At 43.6% G+C, this 23598-nt stretch overlaps 1 protein-coding gene across 1 annotated transcript in view; it reads right to left on the bottom strand.

Moving 5' to 3' along the window:
- ctc1 (CST telomere replication complex component 1) overlaps positions 1-22437 on the bottom strand; it is a 127359-nt gene extending 104922 nt beyond the window's left edge. The window contains exon 1 of the mRNA XM_023346464.1: positions 22225-22437. Within this exon, the coding sequence (XP_023202232.1) occupies positions 22225-22275 (51 nt within the window). The 5' untranslated portion in view covers positions 22276-22437. The remainder of the gene's footprint in view (positions 1-22224) is intronic.
- Positions 22438-23598: the final 1161 nt, after the last annotated feature.

Below are 23598 nucleotides of genomic sequence, written 5' to 3'. Positions count from 1 at the left end.
TATTGTGTATAAATATAAATATGGGAGCTATATGCACAGATTATACAGATTATACAGAATATACAAGAATGTTAGGGAATGGATTATAGATAAATAATGGCAGATAAAATTTACAGGTTGTATGTGTGTGTGAAGAAAACAGTCTGTGATATGTGTGTGTGTGTGTGTGTGTGTGTGTGTGTGTGTGATGTGTGTGTGTGTGAGGATAGTCCATGTGTTATTGTTGTATGAGAGGATAGGGGAGTCCAGTCCTTATAGTTTATGTTTTATGTTAGGAGGCGTTCAAAAGCGTGACAGCTGTGGGAAAGAAGCTGTTCCGGTGCCTGGTGGTTCTGGTCCGTAGGCTTCTGTAGCGCCTCCCAGAGGGCAGGAGGGAAAAGAGTGTGTGTGCTGGGTGAGTGGAGTCCTTTGTGATTTTCCCGGCCCTTTTCAAACACCGCTTCCTGTAGATGTCCTTGATGGCAGGGAGCGTTGCCCCGGCGATATACTGGGCAGTTTTCACCACCCTCTGCAGCGCCTGCCGGTCGGAGACAGAGCAGTTCCCGTACCAACGTGTAATACAGTTGGTGAGGATGCTATCAATGGTGCAGCGGTAGAAGTTCGTGAGGATCTCTGAGGACAGGTGGTTCTTCCTCAGGGTCCTCATGAAGAAGAGGCACTGATGTGCCTTCTTAATGAGTTTGGAGCAGCTGGTCGTCCAGGTCAGGTCCTCGGAGATGTGGACTCCCAGGAACTTAAAGGTGTCCACACGCTCCACCACTGTCCCCTTAATGTGGATGGGTGGATGTGGGTCAGCGTTCCTCCTGAAGTCCACGATAAGCTCCTTGGTCTTCTCGGTGTTCAGCTGCAGGTTGTTTTTGTCGCACCACTCAGCCAGACGGTCTACCTCCTCCCTGTAAGCGGCCTCGTCATTATCTCTGATGAGGCCGATCACCGTGGCCTCATATATATATATATATATATATATACTGTATATATATATATATATGGGTTACTAGCTATACTTGAGTTGGATATATGTTGTGGGCTGTTGAGCTTGATAATTTACGTGACTAAAAGGAAACTTTTTACAGAAACTTATAAGTTACGTGAAATTCTGCAGGAGCTGTTTAAATACTTCAGCAGAACAGAATCAGCTCAGTGCCAGTCCACACTCCCAGGCTCAGCTGTGGATCAGGTAAGAGAAAGACTCACCAGACAGCATACAATTAATCTTTAGCTCTAGCAGTTACACTCCAGAGTCTGTAATGAAAGTATGTAAGGAATGTGTGTGCATATGTACGTACAAAACAAGATGGCGGCGCCCAAAATGGCTGCAGCTGCATGGGCTCTCGACAACTTGCGAGTATTTGAGCAAAATACGCCGCCAAAAACGCTACAAACTTTGCATCCACTCAGTAAGTTAGCATATGATCGCCAGCGTCTGCTGGAATTACAATGATCAAGTGATTTCGGACTCATAAATACGACTACTCTGGAGTGTTTACGTGATCTCGGAGTGCTACGGAAGCAAGACCCAGCGGCCCGCAGCGCAGCGGACTCGCCTAGCAGCACTAGCCGGAGAAGGAGAAAGCGAAGGCGGTGCGACCGGCAGCGGAAGCGCGGCTGTCGAAGTGGACTAACAGCTAAGCTAAACGCTAACCCCCACAGATCGCCGCTTCCATCCATCTTCCTCTCCAACGTCCGCTCTCTGGACAACAAAATAAACCATCTGCAACTAGAACTGTCTTCAAAGAGAGAGTTGAGGAACTGCTGCGCTCTCATTCTGACGGAGACATGGCTCAACTCGTCCATACCGGACAACGTTGTTAGCCTGGAGGGGCTCGCTACATTCCGTGCAGACAGGAGCAGCGCTCTCAGCGGTAAAACCTGAGGAGGGGGGCTGTGTATTTACATCAATAACAACTGGTGTAAAAATGCCATGACTGTCGCCAGTTACTGCTCCCCGGACATCGAGCTTCTGACTGTTAACTGCAGACCATTCTACCTGCCTAGGGAGTTTACTGTGGTTAGCATCACTGCTGTGTACGTGCCCCCCAGTGCTAACACTAAAGAGGCTATGAGTGTTCTCTACCGGACCATCAGTGAGTTGCAATTCTCACACACAGAGGGCGTTTTCATCATTGCTGGGGATTTTAACCAGGCCAAAATGAAGACTGTTCTCCCTCACTTCAACCAGTATGTGGATTTTCCAACCAGGGGAGTGAATACTCTAGACTTGGCCTACACCAACATCAAAGAAGCATTCAGAGCAGCCCCCCGCCCCCACCTTGGCTCTTCAGACCACCTATCTGTCATGCTAATTCCTGCATACAAGCCCCTGCTGATCAGAACAAAACCTACAGTGAAGCAGGTGAGGGTGTGGACTGAGGGGGCCATGGAGGCACTTCAGGACTGTTTTAAGTGCTCTGACTGGGAGATGTTCAAGGCAGCAGCCACTTACAACAACCAGATCAACATCGATGAGTACGCCATGACGGTGTCAGCCTACATCAACAAGTGCACAGAGGACGTCAGCATCACTAAGAACATTATCACCCGGGCCAACCAACAACCCTGGATGACTAAGGAGGTACGTGAAATGCTAAAAGCACGGAACTCAGCCTTCAAGTCTGGCGACAAGGAGGGACTGACGACAGCGAGAGCCAACTTGAACCGTGCTATCAGGTTAGCAAAGCGAACCCACAGTCAGAAAATACAGGAGTTCTTCCACGACACCAGCAACACCAGGAGTATATGGCAAGGCATAAAGGCGATCACAGATTACAATCCATCCTCCCCCCCAGTGGGCGAAGTTGATGCTGACTTTCTAAATGGACTCAATAACTTCTTTGGGAGGTTGGAGGCACTGAACAGTACTCCGGCAAAGAAAACTGATCCCCACCAGGAAGAGGAGGCACTCTGCCTGGACACAGCCGATATGTTGAAGACTCTGAAAAGAGTCAACCCACGGAAGGCCCCAGGCCCCGACAACATACCTGGGCAAGTGTTCAGGGAATGCGCAGGTCAGCTGGCTGGTGTCCTAACAGACATTTTTAACACCTCACTGGACCAAGCCACAGTGCCAGCCTGTCTCAAAACTGCCTCCATCATTCCGGTGCCAAAGAAACCTCAAGTCACCTCCTTCAACGATTACCGGCCTGTGGCACTGACTCCCATCATGATGAAGTGCTTTGAAAGGCTGGTAAAAGAACACATCGTCTCCAGACTCCCCCCCACATTCGACCCGTTCCAGTTTGCCTACCGCCGAAACCGCTCCACTGAGGACGCTATCTCCTCCGCCCTACACCTGAGCCTGGCTCACCTGGAGGAGAAGAACACTCATGTGCGGATGTTGTTCCTGGACTTCAGCTCAGCGTTCAACACAATCATCCCACAGCATCTGGCAGGAAAACTGGGACACTTGGGCTTCAGCACCCCCCTGCGCAACTGGCTGCTAGACTTCCTCACCGACAGACCTCAGTCAGTCCGGATCGGACAACACACCTCCGATGTCATCACCCTCAGCACAGGCTCCCCTCAGGGCTGCGTCCTGAGCCCTCTGCTGTTCACTCTGATGACACACGACTGCGTCCCCAGGTTCGCCACCAACCACATCGTGAAGTTCGCAGACGACACAACGGTGGTGGGCCTCATCAGAGACGACAACGACCTGGACTACAGAGAGGAGGTGGAGCAGCTGGTGGACTGGTGCAGAGACAACAACCTGATCCTGAACGTTGACAAGACGAAGGAGATGATCGTCGACTTCAGGAAGAACCGGCCCAGCCACGCTCCACTGCTCATCAACAGCTCGGCTGTGGAGGTGGTCAGCAGCACCAAATTCCTGGGGGTGCACATCACAAACGACCTCACCTGGACTGGGAACACCACGTCTCTGGTCAAGAGGGCACATCCTCCGCAGGTATTTCCTGCGGAGGATGAGAAGAGCACACCTGCCCCCGCCCATCCTCAAGACGTTCTACAGAAGCACCATAGAGAGCATTCTGACCAGCTGCCTCTCTGTGTGGTGTGGAAGCTGCAGCGCCTCCGACTGGAAGAACGTGAGGAGAGTGGTGCGGACAGCAGAGAGGATCATCGGGGCCCCCCTTCCCTCCATTCAGGACATTTCATCCCAGCGCTGCGTGTCCCGAGGCCCAAACATCATCAGTGACCCCTCACACCCCCACCATGGACTGTTCTCCCTGCTGCCCTCTGGAAAGAGGTTCTGCAGCATCCGGTGCAGGTCCACCAGGTTCCGAAACAGCTTTTTCCCACTTGCCATCAGACTGCTGAACTCTTAACTGGACTGCACTCAAAATCTGGTCTCCACTTCATACCTTGCACATGTACAGAGCTAAATAACTTCCATTTTACTGTCAGTCCTGCACTTTATATTTTATATTCATATTTATATTCATATTTTATACTGTATTTTATTTTATTCTGGAGTAACCTCACAACATTGAAAGCTCAGAACATTGTCCTGAGCCGTATGCAACGAAATTTTGTTCTGTATACACCCTGTGCATGCAAAATGACAATAAAGTCAGTCTAAGTCTAAGTCTAAGTATTTCATCTTAGGTCCATCTCCATACTCTGTGTCTGTAACCACTGATGATCTACCTGGTAAGTTAACAGCAAAACATCTTCTATAGAAGATGAATTATAGAATTATCTTCTATAATTCATGTTTGTGCTCCAGAGCATTTTAAGATTAACACTTATGTACAAAGCAAACATTTTCTGACCTTTTATGTTATTATTAATCATCGTCTTTCTTTTGTCTCTTTCTCAGTAGTTTCCACATCAGAGTCCCCTTCACTCCATGGATCATCAGCTCCACCAACGAACCCTGAGTGAACATCTTTCCTCTCAGGTCTAGACAGGACTGGGCAGGTGATGAAAGGACCACTGCCTATTAAAGAGACATTTTCCTTCCCCAAAAGGTATGATGGGCGAAGCTTTCATTATCATTATATCTACAGACAGTCGATGGGGAGAAAGTCAGACGGAGCTGGCTGACTTATTAAAGAGCTAAAGATCCAGTCTATTCAGAGTCTTTCCAGTTTGTCTTGTCCCTGTCTGTGAGGGTTTTGAGCATCTGAATCAGTGTGTGATTACTGCGTTCGACTTGACCATTTCCCTGAGGGTGGTATGGGGAAGTCTTTGATCCTGCCATACTGCAATATTTGGAGAGCTGAGAGAAAAGCTGGTTTTCAAACTCGCCACCTTGGCCATGGTGGATCTGTGCTGGGAACCCAAATCTTAGTGCATAATCATTGAATATTTTGTCAGCTACTGTCTTTCCAGATTTTGATGTTGTAGGGTATGCCTGTGCGAATCGTGTGAAATGGTCCACAATTACTAATGTATTCATAGCCACCTTTACACCTATCTAGATGGAGAAAGTCCACTGACACAAGTTCAAAGGGCTGTGTGGTGACTATGTTTACAAGGGGAGCCCTTGTCTCATGGCTAGGTCTTTTCTGTTTCAGACAGGTGCATCTCATTACATACTGTTCTATTTTGCGCTGCATGTAGGGCCAGAAAAAACGATCCCTGATCAATGATACTGTCCTATCGGTGCCCTGATGGCCCATCTGATCATGTAGGTCATTTAGGACCCTTGCTTTGTGTTGTTCTGGAAGAACCAATTGCTTCCTGTGGGCAGTCTTTCTCCAAAGCACCCCAGATTCATCCAACTACAATTTATCCCATTCCCTTACTAAACACCGACCCTGTGGCCCAAGCCTGTTTAGTTCATGTCGTGGGGGTCTCACTCCAGACAATTTGGACTGCAACACCACCCCAATAAGTAAATCATCTTTTTGATCTTGTTGTATAGCTGCTGGGGCTAATGAAACAGAGTTCCCCTGAGTGTCTAGCATACTGCAAATAGAGGTAGGCATTGACCAGGAGGCATTTGGCTCGAACTGTGTCTCTACTGCCATTACAGTCGCTCCTATCGCATCATAAGACATCTCCTCTGTGCACTCAGCCATCAAGTTCTCTACATCCAGTGGCATCCGAGACAAGCTATCAGCATCAATGTTTTCTTTGCCTGGACGATATTTAACTGTGAAATTAAAGTCAGCGAGCTCTGAAACCCATCTACTCCCTGTGGCATTCAGCTTTGCAGTTGATAACACATAAGTTAGGGGGTTGTTGTCACTGTAAACGGTGAAAAGGGGGCATAGTATAAATAATCGCGAAATTTCTCTGTGATAGCCCATTTAAGAGCAAGAAATTCTAATTTGCCTGAATGAAGATTATAATTTTTTTCTGGTGCTGACAGTGTTCACAATCCATATGCAATAACGCGCAACTTTCCGTTTTGTTTTTGATACAGTACGGCTCCAAGGCCTTTACTGGATGCGTCTGTATGAAGAACGAATGGGAGAGAAAAATCTGGAAATGCCAATATGGGTGGCTGAGTCAGACAATTTATCAGTTGTTCAAGAACTTGTTGGTGACTGTCTGTCCATTCAATTGGAGTGTGGGATGGCACTACTTTGCATTCCTGCAGTTTTGTGACTTCCTCCCCTTACAGCACGACTGGTTCTGATCTTTAACTGGCCCCTTGGTTAGATCATACAGAGGGGCAGCAATGCGGGAGAAATCTTTGATATACTGACGGTAGTAACTTAACAGTCCCAAAATTTGCCTCAACTCACCGACTGTTTTTGGTTCTTTGCCTTTTAAAACCTGGACAGCTGCAGTGTCAGAAGGATCTATCTTATTTCCCTCGGCTGATACAATCCTCCCGAGGTAACGGACTTCATTCTTAAACAGCTCACATTTGCTGGGTTTTAGTTTTATCCCATGTTGTCTGAGTCTTTGCAAAACGTTTCGAACATCATTAACATGACTTTCAAATGTTTTACTAAAAACTAGTGTATCATCTAAATATGGTACACATATTTTGTCACGCAGCCCTTCTAGGCACTCTTCCATGCAGCGTTGGAAGGCTGCTGGGGCATTCATAAGTCCAAATGGAATCCTAGCCCACTGATATAAGTCCCTCTGGCCACAGTGGGTTTTCATCTGGCTCAAACACTAGAGTTGTGTCCTCTTTGAAAGGTCGGACATTTATTCTGCATTTTACTTGGACGGTACTACGGCTTGGTACAGTCATTCTCTGACATGCTGTTTTAACTAGGTACTCACTTGTTCGCTCCACACTCACTGCTTTAATGAAAGCTTTTTCATCCTTTTTTTAGATTTGGGAAAGCCATGTTAACTGTTTTTAAAAGTTCCTCTGTCTCTTCATAGTTCATTTGTTTCTGTCTGTTAATAATAATATGTTCAATAACATTAAAGCCTATTATGGGACGGGGAAGATGGCTACCGCTCATAACAAGCAATGGAACATAGAACTCTTCAAGACCAGCTGCTAGTTTAAACATTACTTCTACCCATCCTATGTATGGCATTTCTGTGCCATTAGTAGCCTCAAGTTGTAGGGGCTAACAATTTCTGCTATATCTCGAAGTTTTGCATCTGGGATGTTCTCCGCTTTCCAGGCTTCATCAACTGCAGAAACCTGCGAACCAGTATCCCAGAGCGCCTGTGTTTTCTTCTGCTGTAGATAGCAGCCAACAAGACACTTCTTCCCAACAAGGTCAACTAATGTAGAGTCTTTCTTTGATAGTGTGTTTTTCTTTTTACCTGTCATAGTTGTGCATAGATGTATGTTTTCAGCAGTTGTTTCAGTGTTTGTGGGTGGCTTACAGGTCTCTTTATGATCAACATCCCAGCGGTGCCTCCAAATGTAAATGCCCTGAAGAAGGGGAGTATTTTAATAAAAGAGCTGGACACGGTGCTTCTGCTCCAACGGTTATTATTAACTAAGGAGGAAGTTCCGGTGCTCTTCACTATAGCTAGCGCAAGCGCTAGACTCCCCCTGCTGGTTGAATTTGACCACTGTTTCAGCCAAATCAGACTAGCATAACCAAATTTCAATCCATCACACTAGCAGATCATGTAAGACACACAGTGGAGCACAGCATATCATATTCTTGGGGAAAACCATACTAAATGGGTTGATAACCTGTGTAAGTGATAAAAATACAGGAGACAATGGTGTCAGAAATAAAAGATATTATGCAATAATCCTGGATTGAACCCAGATGTGAGTCATCAAGAACAGATGTTTGTTGTTAGGGTTAGATCTTGGGTTAAATCTTGGTAGAACAGCAGAGATAAAGGAAACTTCTTTGGGTTTCTTTAGCTCCTGAATCCACTGGTCAAAGCTTATCTGCACTAATTCTCCACAAGCTCAGAGTTAAATATCCTTTGAAGACTGCAGGGGACAATCCAATGACAACGGTCCAAACAATAAATAAAGGAGTTCAGGCAAGGCTTTCAAAAATAAATCCACCTGCTTTTTATGTGCCCATAATTTAAACCTGGTGGTTTCAGAAACCGCTAAGGTGTCCTTGGATGCAACTTGATATTTTAGAAATGTGGAAAAATTGTACAAGTTCTTCTCAGGTTCCCCTCCAAGGTGGGCGATCCTTAAGAAGCACTGGAACATCATGCTCAGGTCTTGGAGTGAAACACGATGGGACAGCAGGATTAAAAGCATTGAACCGTTACGTTACCAATCAGACCAGGTGAGAGAAGCCTTACTGGAAGTCAGAGAAAAAACTACTGATCCCATGGTAAAAGATGAGACCCACTGACTTGCTTAAGAAATCAGGTCATTCAGATTTCAGATTTACTGTGTGGTTTGGTACGACATTAACACCACAAGCAAACTACTTCAGTCAGGTAACATGCAGCTTGACGTTGCAGTGGATGTTGCAATCGAGAAAAGCAAAGAAAATGTAATTATGGGCGTGCTGAGGTGGCGTAGGGGACAGCGCGACCTACGTTTGGAGGCCTTGAGTCCTTGACGCGGCCGTCACGGGTTCGATTCCCGGACCCAACGATCTTTGCTGCATGTCTTCCCCCCTTTCCTTCCCCGTTTCCTGTCAGCCTACTTTCATATAAGGGACACTAGAACCCACAGAAAAGAAAACCCTGGAGGGGTAAAAAAAAAAAAAGCAAAGAAAATGTAACCAGTTTCAGGGCAACTGGTTTTAAAGATGCCCAGATCTCAGCAAGAAGCAAGTGAACAAATGAATGTTGAAGCAGAACTGAAATAGCAGAGACTGCGAATGAAGGCTGGAGGATATGAGGAAGATCTAATATCCTGATATATTTTTATATCACGATACACAATATACAGTTAGGGCCAGAAATATTTGGACAGTGACACAAGTTTTGTTATTTTAGCTGTTTACAAAAACATGTTCAGAAATACAATTATATATATAATATGGGCTGAAAGTGCACACTCCCAGCTGCAATATGAGAGTTTCCACATCCAAATCGGAGAAAGGGTTTAGGAATCATAGCTCTGTAATGCATAGCCTCCTCTTTTTCAAGGGACCAAAAGTAATTGGACAATGGACTCTAAGGGCTGCAATTAACTCAGAAGGCGTCTCCCTCGTTAACCTGTAATCAATTAAGTAGTTAAAAGGTCTGGGGTTGATTCCAGGTGTGTGGTTTTGCATTTGGAAGCTGTTGCTGTGACCAGACAACATGCGGTCAAAGGAACTATCAATTGAGGTGAAGCAGAACATCCTGAGGCTGAAAAAAAAGAAAAAATCCATCAGAGAGATAGCAGACATGCTTGGAGTAGCAAAATCAACAGTCGGGTACATTCTGAGAAAAAAGATATTCACTGGTGAGCTTGGGAACTCAAAAAGGCCTGGGCGTCCACGGAAGACAACGGTGGTGGATGATCGCCGCATACTTTCTTTGGTGAAGAAGAACCCGTTCACAACATCAACTGAAGTCCAGAACACTCTCAGGGAAGTAGGTGTATCTGTCTCTAAGTCAACAGTAAAGAGAAAACTCCATGAAAGTAAATACAAAGGGTTCACATCTAGATGCAAACCATTCATCAATTCCAAAAATAGACAGGCCAGAGTTAAATTTGCCGAAAAACACCTCAAGAAGCCAGCCCAGTTCTGGAAAAGTATTCTATGGACAGATGAGACAAAGATCAACCTGTACCAGAATGATGGGAAGAAAAAAGTTTGGAGAAGAAAGGGAACGGCACATGATCCAAAGCACACCACATCCTCTGTAAAACATGGTGGAGGCAACGTGATGGAATGGGCATGCATGGCTTTCAATGGCACTGGGTCACTTGTGTTTATTGATGACATAACAGCAGACAAGAGTAGCCGGATGAATTGTGAAGTGTACCGGGATATACTTTCAGCCCAGATTCAGCCAAATGCTGCAAAGTTGATCGGACGGCGCTTCACAGTACAAATGGACAATGACCCCAAGCATACAGTCAAAGCTACCCAGGAGTTCATGAGTGCAAAAAAGTGGAACATTCTGCAATGGCCAAGTCAATCACCAGATCTTAACCCAATTGAGCATGCATTTCACTTGCTCAAATCCAGACTTCGGACGGAAAGACCCACAAACAAGCAAGACCTGAAGGCTGCGGCTGTAAAGGCCTGGCAAAGCATTAAGAAGGAGGAAACCCAGCGTTTGGTGATGTCCATGGGTTCCAGACTTAAGGCAGTGATTGCCTCCAAAGGATTCGCAACAAAATATTGAAAAAAAACTATTTTGTTTGGGTTATGTTTATTTGTCCAATTACTTTTGAGCTCCTAAAATGTGGAGTGTTTGTAAAGAAATGTGTACAATTCCTACATTTTCTATCAGATATTTTTGTTCAACCCTTTAAATTAAACGTTACAATCCGCACTTGAATTCTGTTGTAGAGGTGTCATTTCAAATTCAATGCGGTGGCATGCAGAGCCCAACTCGCGAAAATTGTGTTACTGTCCAAATATTTCTGGCCCTAACTGTATATCACAATATTCTTAAATGAGCGCCAATGTTATTTTAAACTATAGATCCCTTGCAGCAGGACGTCACCCAGGAACGTTTTAACTAAGAGAAAAATAGTGAGAGAGAAGGAAGTAGGTCAGTTATGCTTGACTTTGACATAGTTAACAAATAGATGAGCTGTGGAATAAAGTGTGTTTTGGTTCAGCTTAAAAATAAAAAGGCAATTTACACACATTACAGATCATCAGTAGAGCAGGTGTTTAAATTAGCTAATCAACCACCGCTGTGTTAGCTTGGCTAATAGCAGCGGTGGCTAATAGCAGTGGTGGCTAATAGCAGTGGTGGCTAATAGCAGTGGTGGCTAATAGCAGTGGTGGCTAATAGCAGTGGTGGCTAATCTACCACAGCGATCACTTATTAATAAAACCAAAATACACATCAAGTCTAAAATGATAAAACTGTAACAAACTGAATGTTTTGCTCTATGTTTGAAATGTTTGAGTGATTTTGGTCCTGAATCCTGATACATAAAGTTGGGTTGTTGTCAGTTGCTATGGCAACGAGTCAGTGTGTATCCTAAAGGCGACAGAGAGAGAGAAAAAAGAATGAGAAGTTTTGAGTTATTTTTCCCATTCATATCACTAAATGAATCAAAGCTACATCTCCAGTTCTACCGGCTCTGAACGGCAGGGAAAGAATAATCTGACTGTGAATAAATCTGTGGTTCAACCTTTTGTGGCAATAGTTTGATAACATGTTTCTCAAATGACCTCATTTTGTTGGACATCCTCCATATAAAATCTAAACCACTGCCAGATTATTGATCAGCTGTTTCTCTCCAGAACTAAACTAGTTCATCTGATTTCTCTTCAGTTTCCGTCTCATTCACGGATCAAACTCTCGCTGTCACCATGTTGTTATTTTCTCTGAGCAGCTGATTGGTAGAGGAAAAAACAACCTCTGTTACCAGCTGGACTATTTCAACAGGCAGATCTCTATGTTCGCAGAAGATGGAGGCAGTCTCAGTACATTGCTGACCTATTTTGGAAACGGTGGACGAAAGAGTATTTTCCCATACTTCAAGAACGTCAAAAGTGGTTTCAAATCAAAGAAAACCTCGCAACTGATGATGTGGTCCTAATCATGGATGAAACCGCTCCTAGGAATGCGTGGGTCATGGGAAGAGTCCTAAAAACTTTGCCAGATAAGAAGGGTCTTGTTCGCAAAGTTCTTGTGAAAACAATGACCAACACCTTGGAAAGACCCATTGACAAGTTGTGCTTGATTCATAAGAAGGAAATTGTATAAAGACATTTACAACACTTCTTTTTTGAATATATTCTATATTTTTGCTCTTCCTAAAGTTATGTTATATAATTGATACGTTTCCTCCATATGCAATTATGGGGCCGGAAATGTAAGAGCCAAAAATGTCAGTTTGAACATTGTTTGTTGTTGTGTATGCTTTTTGCATATTTGGATATTTTCTTAGCAATAAGGTTTTATTCTAGTATGTTTCTTTTGTAGAAAAGCGCCACCTAAAGGACATAATTGAAAATATATGAAAAGTGCTGTGTCACTTAGTTCAGAAAAGAAAATTGAATGTGGTGTGGTCAACTAAGCTCTACACAGTTTTTGACCGTTAAAATGTGGAATGCTGTGCAAGATTGAAGAATTATTATGTAATGTCTGCTCGAAGAAAAGTAAAGTTCGTCGTTCATCAGACTTTGTGTGGACTAGTAAGTACTTTTTAATGCACAAGAGCATATTGTCGGACAGAAACGCGTCAGCTAAGAGCTAAGCTAACAAACGTCAACAAAGAAAGAAAACTGAGCTGGTTGAACAATATAGTGGCTTCACACCAGAACAAATAAGCAGCCACTACAATATATATACACTGCCTGGCCAAAAAAAATTGGTCACACTCTAATATTTTGTTGGACCGCCTTTAGCTTTGATTACAGCCCACATTTGCTGTGGCATTGTTTCAATAAGCTTCTGCAGTGTCACAAGATTTATTTCCATCCAGTGTTGCATTAATCTTTCACCAAGATCTTGTATTGATGATGGGAGAGTCTGACCACTGCACAAAGCCTTCTCCAGCACATCCCAAAGATTCTCAATGGGGTTAAGGTCTGGACTCTGTGGTGGCCAATCCATGTGTGAACAAGATGTCTCCTGCTCCCTGAACCACTCTTTCACAATGTGAGCCCCATGAATCCTGGCATTGTCATCTTGGAATATGCCCGTTCCATTTGGGAAGACAAAATCCATTGATGGAATAACCTGGTCATTCAGTATATTCAGGTAGTCAGCTGACCTCATTCTTTGGGCCCACAATGTTGCTGAACCTTGACCTGACCAACTGCAGCAACCCCAGATCATAGCACTGCCCCCACAGGCTTGTACAGTAGGCGCTAGGCATGATGGGTGCATCACTTCACCTGCCTCTCTTCTTACCCTGATGCGCCCATCACTCTGGAACAGGGTAAATCTGGACTCATCAGACCACATGACCCTCTTCCATTCCTCCAGAGTCCAATCTTTATGCTCCCTAGGAAACTGAAGCCTTTTTTTCTGGTTAGCCTTACTGATTAGAGGTTTTCTTACGGCTACACAGCTGTTCAATCCCAACCCCTTGAGTTCCCTTCGCATTGTGCGTGTGGAAATGCTTTTGCGTTCACAATTAAACGTACTCCTGAGTTCTGCTGTTGTTTTTCTTCGATTTGATTTGACCAAACGTTTAAGTAATCGCCGATCACGATCATTCAGGATTTTTTTCCGACCACATTTCTTCCTGGAAGACGATGGTTCCCCACCATCCTTCCAGTTTTTAATGATGCGTTGGACAGTTCTTAACCCAGTTCTAGTAGTTTCTGCAATCTCCTTAGATGTTTTCTCTGCTTGATGCATGCCAATGATTTGACCCTTCTTAAACAGACTAACGTCTTTTCCACGACCACAGGATGTGTCTTTTGCCGTGGTTGTTTAAGAAATGAGGAGTTACTCATTGCATCAGCTGGGGTTAAATAACTTGTTGCCAGTTGAAAGATAATCGCCTATGCAGCACTTATCCAATAGGAGGCTTGTACCTATTTGCTTAGTTAAATCCAGGTGGCGACTTTTTTTTTTGGCCAGGCAGTGTATATATGTATTAAACAGGGCTGTCAAATTTGCAACAAGTTTATAACTTATTCAGGTGGGTGAATGATCTAATCTGACCGTTGATTGCAGCAATTCACATTATTAGTAGAAAGAGAGGGCCCCCAACCAAATTTTGCTTAGGGCCCCAAAGAGGCTTGGGCCGTGTAATGATATGCAGCACCAGTAGGTGGTGATGCAAGAAGAAGATTAAAGAAAAGGACACGAAGAAGCCAGAGACCGGAGCGGGTAAAAACCTGAGGGTATAATGACTGATGCCGTTAGTTAATAAACCAGATAACTTTAAAAGACTTGTCTTCCTTTATGTACTGCAGTACAAACATTACATGGTACCAGGAGTTGGGTCCTTTGCATAGGTTTGTTGTTTTCGTAGACATCAGTTAGGAACGCTACGTGACTATGGATGCAATGAAGCCGCCGGAGCCGTTAAAGCTAACAGGGAACGTTGATGCTAACTGGAGAGCATTCAAGCAACGGTTCCAGCTCTACGTGTCTGCAGTGGGACTGGACTCCAAGCCAGGTGAAGGAAGATCGCCATGATGCTCACAATTGCCGGCCTGGAAGCGTTGGAAGTTTACAACACCTTCACATTTGAGACCGAGGAGGAAAACAAGTTGGATGTGGTTCTGCAGAAGTTTGACGGACACTGCCTGTCGAAAAAAAACGAAACATTTGAACGGTACGTGTTTTGATCCCGAGTGCAGCAGCAAGATGAGTTGTTTGATAGTTACCTGACAGTATTAAAAATAAAAGCTGCATCATGTAACTTTGGTGTACTGAGGGACTCACTGATTCGCGATCAGATAGTGTTTGGTACTAAGGATATAAAGACAAGAGAAAAACTTTTGAGAGAAAGTGATCTCACACTGGAAACAGCAGTCAAAATTTGTCAAGCCAGTGAGATGGCAGGAGAACATGCGAAGACATTCGCCGAAAGAGAGCAAGGCGCGGCAGCGGCCAGTCAGCTATGCGAGGCAGTGGACGCGGTCTCCATCAGAGAGAAGCGCACAGCTAAGTTCAAGAATAGGAACAAGAATGATGGCATGTTCAGCTGCAAAAGATGTGGAAGTGATCATAAACCGAGGCAATGTCCAGCTTTTGGAAAAGCATGCTCAAAATGCAGAGGTTTACATCATTTTGCCAGAATGTGTGTCCAAAGATAAAAAAGTACATACTGTTCAGGATGACAATGACAGTGGTGACCAAAGTGATGGTAGTGGTTCACTTTTTATCAGTATGGTAAACAAGGAAGATGGAAAGGGTCCATCAATAAAGAATATTGATGTACATCAAGCTAGGAACGCAGACAAAAGAAATAAATGGGTGGCACCACTTGTGGTAAATGGGACACTGATTTCATTTCAGCTTGATACTGGGGCAAAGGTGAATATTATAAATGTTAATGATCTTAGAGAGCTTAAAGAGAAACCTAAGATAAGAAAAAATACAGTTGCACTCAGGGCATATAATCAGCAAAGCATGGAAACAGAGGGTGTGTGCAGACTTAAAGTGAATATAAAGGGTAATGTGCACAATATAATGTTTGTGGTCGTTCCTAAGGGACAGTCACTCCTGGGAGACAAGGCCTGTGAGGATCTGGGTTTGGTCAGGAGAATATATCAGCTCAACAAAGACACTGTAGGCGTGACTGAACAAGGTGCAGGGGTGTATAACATTGTAGATAGCTTCCCAGGCATCTTCAAAGGACAGGGCACCCTGCCATTCACATACAAAATACAACTTAAGAGTGACGCTAAGCCCGTTGTGCATGCCCCAAGGAGAGTGCCAGTTGCACTGCGCACCAGCCTGAAAAAAGAGCTGGACAGGATGACACAACTGGGGGTCATTGAGCGAGTTGAACAACCCACAGACTGGGTAAATTCAATCACCTGTGTCAAAAAGCCAAACGGAAAGTTACGAGTTTGTTTAGACCCCAAAGATCTAAATGAAAATATTAAGAGAGAATAGGCCTGTCACGATAACAAATTTTGCTGAACGATTAATTGTCTCAAAAAATTATTGCGATAAACGATAATATTGTTTGAAGACCTTTTTACACTGATTTAATGGAAATGACGTAATAATGCAGGCGATTTCTTGCCAAAGATAGATACACTTTATTTTCAAAAGAATATTTAACACTTGAACTGATAAACAAAATAAACAAAACAACCAAAAATAAAATGGATTCTCAGTCTCCATTAACAAAAAACTCACTTGAAAAAAAACTAAACATAAAGCCAAAGTGGAAATAAATATTGCATTCAACCAAAAGTGTCAGGATCTGTGTTTTTCTGTGTTTATTTAGAGTTTTCTGTGTCCTTACGTCTCTTCGTTGTCCTGTCCTCCCCTTGATTGTTCCCAGGTGTGTCTCGTTTCTGTGATTACCCTCCCGTGTATTTAACTCCACCTGTGTTCCTTGTTCCTCGTCGGGTCCTCGTCAATGTTTCGTCTCTTCGTGTTCAGTGTGTGTTACTCCTGCTCGTTGTTTGGACTAAGTTATTTTCATTAAAATCTTCATCATTCATCTAACCTGGTTCCCGCTGTGTCTGCCTCACCACCTCACACCCGCACTTCATGACAAAAAGAGTGCAGATTATGAAGTCTGTATATTATGTTGCCCTTCAGTAATAATTAGATTTAAATAGAGAAGATGGGCACATCGACCACCTGATGCAATAATTCACACTACATGATTTTTTGCTCCTATTTTTCCCCTTACAACAATCTTAAAACGTTGGTCTTTCTAAGATTGTGTGGTGTGTTATGGTAGATCATTGTCCCCGCTCCAATCCAAATCAGGATTTTTCCCCGACTGGGAGCTTTAACTACACCTGTTGAATGTGACAGGTAGCCAATCAGAAAGCCAGGATTCTCCTCCATGTTTTCTGAGTGAAATTACGGAGGGGAATCCCAAACAGCTGAAACGGCGCAACCCAAAGTCCAGCGGACATTGGAGATCATATGTGGAAACAACATTAATGTTTATTCAACATGCAAAGAATATAGAAATGACAAGAGGAGGAGTTGGAGCTAAATTGCTACCACAGTTTATAAACCCGGTAACTTTTCAGCTGTTCTTCGTTAACGTGACGTAAATAGGTTCTAATGATTTTCATTCAGTCAGGACTTTACGCTGACACTAGCCACATGCATTGCAGGTAGATTGTATTGATTAATGCCTGGTTTTAAAATTAGTTCACTGGACTTGTAGCCATTATTTTGTGCCCATTGTTGGACACCACACGGCAGGACCGAACCCGGTGGAACCATTATAACTAGGATTTCTGTCGGCTAATGTGTGGTCTGTCAGGTTTTGAAAATGGGCCGACAATCAGCCCACAGCTCTAAGATCGTGTCGTGTGCGCTGGGCTTTACACTGAGGAAATGAGGTCAGAGGTCAGTGGAGAGCACCGGAGTTGAGTCTTTTTTCATTTAGTGTCATTAACAGAAAGAGAAAAAGGTCAGAAGAGACGATAATGCCGATAATTAAAATGAAGTCAGTAGTTTTAATTTATCGTACGATTAATTGATTTATTGTTTATCTCGACAGGCCTAAGAGAGAACATTATCAGATTCCTAAGAGAGAGATCACCAGCGAGATGGCAGGTGCTCAGTATTTTAGCAAACTAGATGCCTCGCAGGGTTTTTGGCAAATAAAGTTAGATGCTGAAAGCAGCAAACTATGCACCTTTAACACCCCGTTTGGAAGGTACTGTTTTCTCAGGCTGCCATTTGACATTAAATCAGCACCTGAGATTTTTCAAAAGGCAGTTGAGCAAATAACAGAGGGTCTGGTAGGCACAAGAGTCTACATTAATGACATAGTGGTGTGGGGAAAAACACGACAGGAACATGATGAAAGACTTACTAGGCTTTTACAGAGGGTCCGGGAGAGCAGGCTGAAGCTTAATAAAGAGAAGTGCCAGTTTGGGGTCAGGGAGGTTGTCTTCTTGGGCGACAAGATATCAGGAGAAGGTGTGGAGCCTCTGTACTCAAAAGTGCAAGCCATCCAGGAGATGCCACACCCCACAGATAAGAAAGGTGTATTGAGAGCTCTAGGGATGATCCATTTTTTGAGCAAATTCATTCCAAATCTGTCATCCAAAACAACATGCTAAAAAATTGCTAATTGCTAAAAAAAAAAAAAAACCTGTTTGAGTGGACAGAGAAACATAAAGAGTGGAAAATGCTAAAGCAAACAATATCTACTGAGCCAGTCCTTACCTTCTTCAATCCTGCAAGAAAGACAAAAATCTCAACAGATGCCTCAAAGGAGGGCCTAGGTGCCGTATTACTGCAATCAGTTGGTGACACCTGGCAACCTGTGGCCTATGCCTCTAGAACAGGGGTCTCAAACTCCAGTCCTCGAGGGCCGCAGTCCTGCAACTTTTAGATGTGCCTCTGCTGCATCACCTGAATAGAATAATTAAGTCATTAAGACTCTGGAGAACTGATCTACACAAGGAGGAGGTATTTAGCCATTTCATTCCAGTGTTTTGTACCTGTGGCACATCTAAAAACTGCAGGACTGCGGCCCTTGAGGCCTGGAGTTTTAGACCACTGCTCTAGAACAATGACGGACACTGAGCAACAATATGCTCGGATAGAGAAAGAGACTCTGGGGCTGGTTTATGGGTGTAAAAAGTTTCACTGCTACGTATATGGATTACCTACCTTTACTACGGAGACAGATCACAAATTAAAAAAAATAAAAAAAATCTGAATGAGAGGTCTCCTCGAATCCAACGACTCATGATGAAGTTGCAAAGATATGATTTTGAGCTCGTTTACATGCCAGGAAAATACATGTTGTGGCTGACACACTGTCCAGGGCCTCCTTACCTGACACTGATGCCAAAGTTTCGTCCAGTGCTGCAGATGTTACAGTACATGTGGACACAGTGATGTCAGGTCTGCCCGTGTCTGATGTCATGCTGTAAAAGATAATACAGGAAACAGGAAAAGACACTACTCTAAAAAGAGTGATGGACAACCTAAAAGATGGCTGGAAGAAGGGCAGCTGTCCACAAGATTATCCAGTCAGAGCTGACCTGAGTGTGGTAAAGGGCCTGGTGCTCCGACACAATAGAATGGTGATCCCACAGTCAATGAGACAAGACATGCTGTGCCGCATTCATGAGGGACACCTCGGGGTTGAGAAATGTAGGAGAAGAGCCAGAGAGGCAGTGTACTGGCCGGGGATCAATAATGAAATAGATAATATGATATCCACATGTGCCACGTGCCTTAAACATCACTATAAACAGACCAAAGAGCCCATGCTGGTCACTGATGAACCCACAGGACCCTGGCAAAAAGTGGGAACTGACTTATGCCACCTGAATGGTAAAGACTATCTTGTGATAATAGATTATCACTCTAACTATCCAGAAATAGCCCAGCTTTCTAACACATCAGCTGCTGGAGTAATTACTCCCATGAAAAGTGTTTTCTCCAGGCATGGGATTCCCTTATTTGTCATTAGGACAATGGACCACAGTACAACTGCAGAGAATTCAGGAAGTTTTCACAGGACTATGGGTTTCAACACATCACCTCCAGTCCACTGCATCCACAAGGGAACGGGAAAGCTGAAAAGGGTGTCCAGATCATTAAGAGACTGTTAAAGAAGTCAAGTGACAGTGGATCTGACCCTTACCTTGCATTGCTGAGCTACCGAACTGCACCACTGGCATGCGGGTTCTCCCCAGCTGAGCTCCTCATGGGTCGCAAGCTGCGTTCAACGCTGCCACACCTATCACTAAAGACTAACACAAAACAGCTGACAGGAAAGCAAACAGCGCTCAAACAGAAACAAAAAGAGAACTATGATAAAACAGCCAGGAGGCTGAAGGCTCTGGCAGAAAATGACAGTGAGAGTCGAGGATCGAGGCACGTGGGAGCGAAAGGCCACAGTCCTCAAGGAAGTGAGCCCCAGGTCATACGAGATACAGACGGATGGTGGACAAGTACTCAGGAGAAACCGGAGGAGTTTACTCAAGACTCAGGAACAAGACTCACAGAAACAGGGTCAGGACGAGAGCGATGCAGGCCATCAGGCCAGAGAGACGACTGACCCACACGGTGTGGGTAAGGATGCTTTACCAAACAACACTAGTTCAACACATGTCTTAAGAAGGTCAACTAGGACACGAAGACCACCAGAGAGACTGATTAAACAAGGTTAAGGAAGTGGAAACAGTGTTAGACTGTTCAGGGTGGAGTTCTGATATTATGAAGCTCTGTTAACTCCTGAGGTCTGTATGGTGACTCTGTTGTTACTGGTGATCAGTGTTGTATAGTAACGAAGTAAAAATACTTCACTACTTTACTTAAGTATATTTTGGAGTACTTCATACTTTCCTGGAGTATGAAAATTTTTGATGACTTTCACTTTTACTTCACTATATTTCCGAACTTAATTGCGTACTTTTACTCCGATACATTTTCAATGTGTGGTTTAGTTACTCGTTACAAAAAAGCGAGAGAGAGAAACAAAGTGTTTTGATCCCACCTGCTGATTTGCAAGTAGCAAGTAGGCTACCGAACAAAGTCCGTAGCCTACTTGCCTGGGCTTGTTCATCACCACCAATAGGATACGCCTGTTTCGCACAAAGCAAGTCTCGCAATCAGCAACAGCCACAAGGAGGAGGAGACGGAGACCACAACGACTGCAACTACGTCGGACACGGCTCCAGGGGAACCACCAGCTGGTGATAGGGTGACCAGACGTCCTCTTTTTCCTGGACATGTCCTACTTTTCAGACCTAAAAAGATGTCCGGGGGGAATTTAAAAATTGTCCGGGATTTTGGTCAATTGCCTCAAAACACATTACATAGCTTACAGTGCATTGTAGGGCACGGCGCTGCGTGTCACGTAATCACTGAGCTGCGTCAGTGGGCAGCACCCCCCCCCCCCCCCCCCCCCCCCCCCCCCCCCCCCCCCCCCCCCGCTCCAAAGTTTTCTGGGGTTTTTTTTCTTTTGCATAATGACCAGTTGTGTGCACCACCTACTGACTGATTCACTGATTTGTGAAGTAGAGTAATCGTAACAGCTCTTTTTCTTCATGTTGGCCGCATTTTCTGTACTATTTATTTTTCTCATTTTCAGCACTGACCTTACTTGAAGGGAAAACTTAAGGCTTACAAAAACTTTGTATTTTCTGTCCTGGAGGGTTTACTAAGAAGCTGGTTCAGTTGTAAAGCAGGTTAAGTTAACCTTGTGCTATAGGTAAAGCACCTAATTTTCTTAACTAAATGATGCCTGCAGGTATATCTATTAGCAGGTTTAATTTTGCCTGCACTTGGTTGGGTACATTATTTTAAGTGTATTTGACAAGTTTACCAAAATATAAAAAATGTCATTCAAACTGCATTTGCTTTGTTTTACTTTTTACTTGTACTTTTCATTACATTACTTGAGTACATCCATTTTTACAGTAATTTCCATACTTAAGTACAAGAAGTTTCAGATACTTTAAGACTTTAACTCAAGTAACATTTCAGTCAGTGACTTGGACTTTTACCAAAGTCATATTTTGGAGAGGTACTTATACTTTTACTTGACTCTGAGATTTCAGTACTTTATACAACACTGCTGGTGATGTTGTTACTGGTGACTCTGTTGTTACTGGTGACTCTGTTGTTACTGGTTGTTACTGGTGATGTTGTTACTGGTGACTCTGTTAGTGAAAGCAGTTGACACGTTAACAAACAAGCTTGAAACGGGGATGTAATGATATGCAGCACCAGTAGGTGGTGATGCAAGAAGAAGATTAAAGAAAAGGACATGAAGAAGCCAGAGACCGGAGCGGGTAGAAACCTGAGGGTATAATGGCTGATGCTGTTAGTTAATAAACCAGATAACTTTAAAAGACTTGGCTTCCTTTATGTACTGCACTACAAACATTACAGGCCGGACCTGAATGTGATCGTTACTCATTGATCTGGTTCTGATCCAATGTGATGTTTTCGAAGCGAACTGAACGATACTCTGTAGAAACTTGTTTTGAAACATAATTTTCACATGTAACGTTAAACATATTTGCTTCAAATGGGATTTATAGTAAAGTTTTGCAAACGGTTTTGTAACACAAGCAGTATTTTTCAACAGGCATCAACACAGCCACCTACAATTTAGAAACAGGTTTCAGCCATTTAATTTAGCCACCAGTTAATCTATAACACCGGAACAACTGAGCGGGTGGTACTGACCGCTTCACTGCTGGGTCCGAACCGGTCCAGGAACCCCTGCAGGGAGCCCATCCTCAGCCTCCAGGACCGAACCGAACCGAATCTCTGCAGAACTCTGGTTCTGGTTCTGAAAGTGGCGCTAAAACTTTCTTCTTCTGTTTCTCTGAGCTGTTTGAGTGAAACTCTTCTTCTTCTCCTTCTTCCTGCCTGTCATGGCGGCTGGCGGTCCAGCTGCAGGTTCTGTTTCCGCCCCCTGCTGGACTGGAGGGGAACCGGTCTTGTGCGAAATTCTGTTCCCCTGTGAAAATCAGTTCCCAGTGTCGGGAGCGCGCACTGCAGCCAGAGAGGATCTGATCATTTCCATGGCGCTTCTGATCGATTTCTCGGTAAAACAACTCATATAATCATGCTAAGGTTGTAACTTTCAGTTTAATCGGCAGCTGTTGTTGAAAAAAGAAACAAGAACAAAATTGTAAAATAAATAAATAAACGAGGTTTTCTTACGCTGTTTTGTGTTGTTATTTTAAACGCCAAGAGAATCGGTCTTTCTCCAACTTTTGTCACTTAAGTCTGACAAATAAAAGTCACCAAACAGGTTTCCAACACAATGTGTGAATTTATAGTTTTTCATTGCTAATATAAGAAGATGGAAGCTGCAGAAGGACACAAAGATTAGACTTCCTGAACAGAAAGTGTAGGCTTTCTATAAAATCACCTTCTAATGTTAAATATGACAGATTACTGGATAAAAGAAATGTCTAGTTGCTAATTTTTAGTGGTTCAAACATATTATCACACATACAAATCATGGAGAATTTGGAAACGGTTGCTCTTTATTTGCCAAAGCAATGAAAGGATTATTTCAGCTGCCTGAAATAATCTGTTCTCCCTCCATAGGAGCAAATTAATTTACCAGCAAGTCTTTAACTGTGTTTATTCCTCTCAGCAACAACAAATCCTGTGGATATTTGATCATTATTTACCAAAGTTAAAGGAGGGGAACCAAATATTTTAGCTGGCTGAAATAGTCTGTTCCTCCTCCATAACATGGGAAAAAATTATTTACTTGCAAGTCTTCAACTGAGTTTAATCTTCCCTTCATGAACAACAAAACCTGTAAATATGGTAATATTTGCTCTTTATTTGCCAAAGTTATGAGGGGAAACCAAATATTTTAGCCACCTGAAATAATCCGTTCCCCCTCCATTTCATAGGAGCAAATTAATTTACCAGCAAGTCTTTAACTGTGTTTATTCCTCTCTTCTTCGTCAACAATAAATCATGTGATTTTGGTAACATTTGCTTTTTATTTGACAAAGTTACGAGAGGGGAACCATACATATCTGCTATTTTAACTGCCTGAAATAATCTGCTCCCTCTACAAAGAAAAGGTTA

The sequence above is a fragment of the Xiphophorus maculatus genome, chromosome 14 (genome assembly GCF_002775205.1).
Source record: "Xiphophorus maculatus strain JP 163 A chromosome 14, X_maculatus-5.0-male, whole genome shotgun sequence".
In the NCBI taxonomy this organism is placed as follows: domain Eukaryota; kingdom Metazoa; phylum Chordata; class Actinopteri; order Cyprinodontiformes; family Poeciliidae; genus Xiphophorus; species Xiphophorus maculatus.
This window is presented reverse-complemented; position numbering and strand designations above follow the sequence as displayed.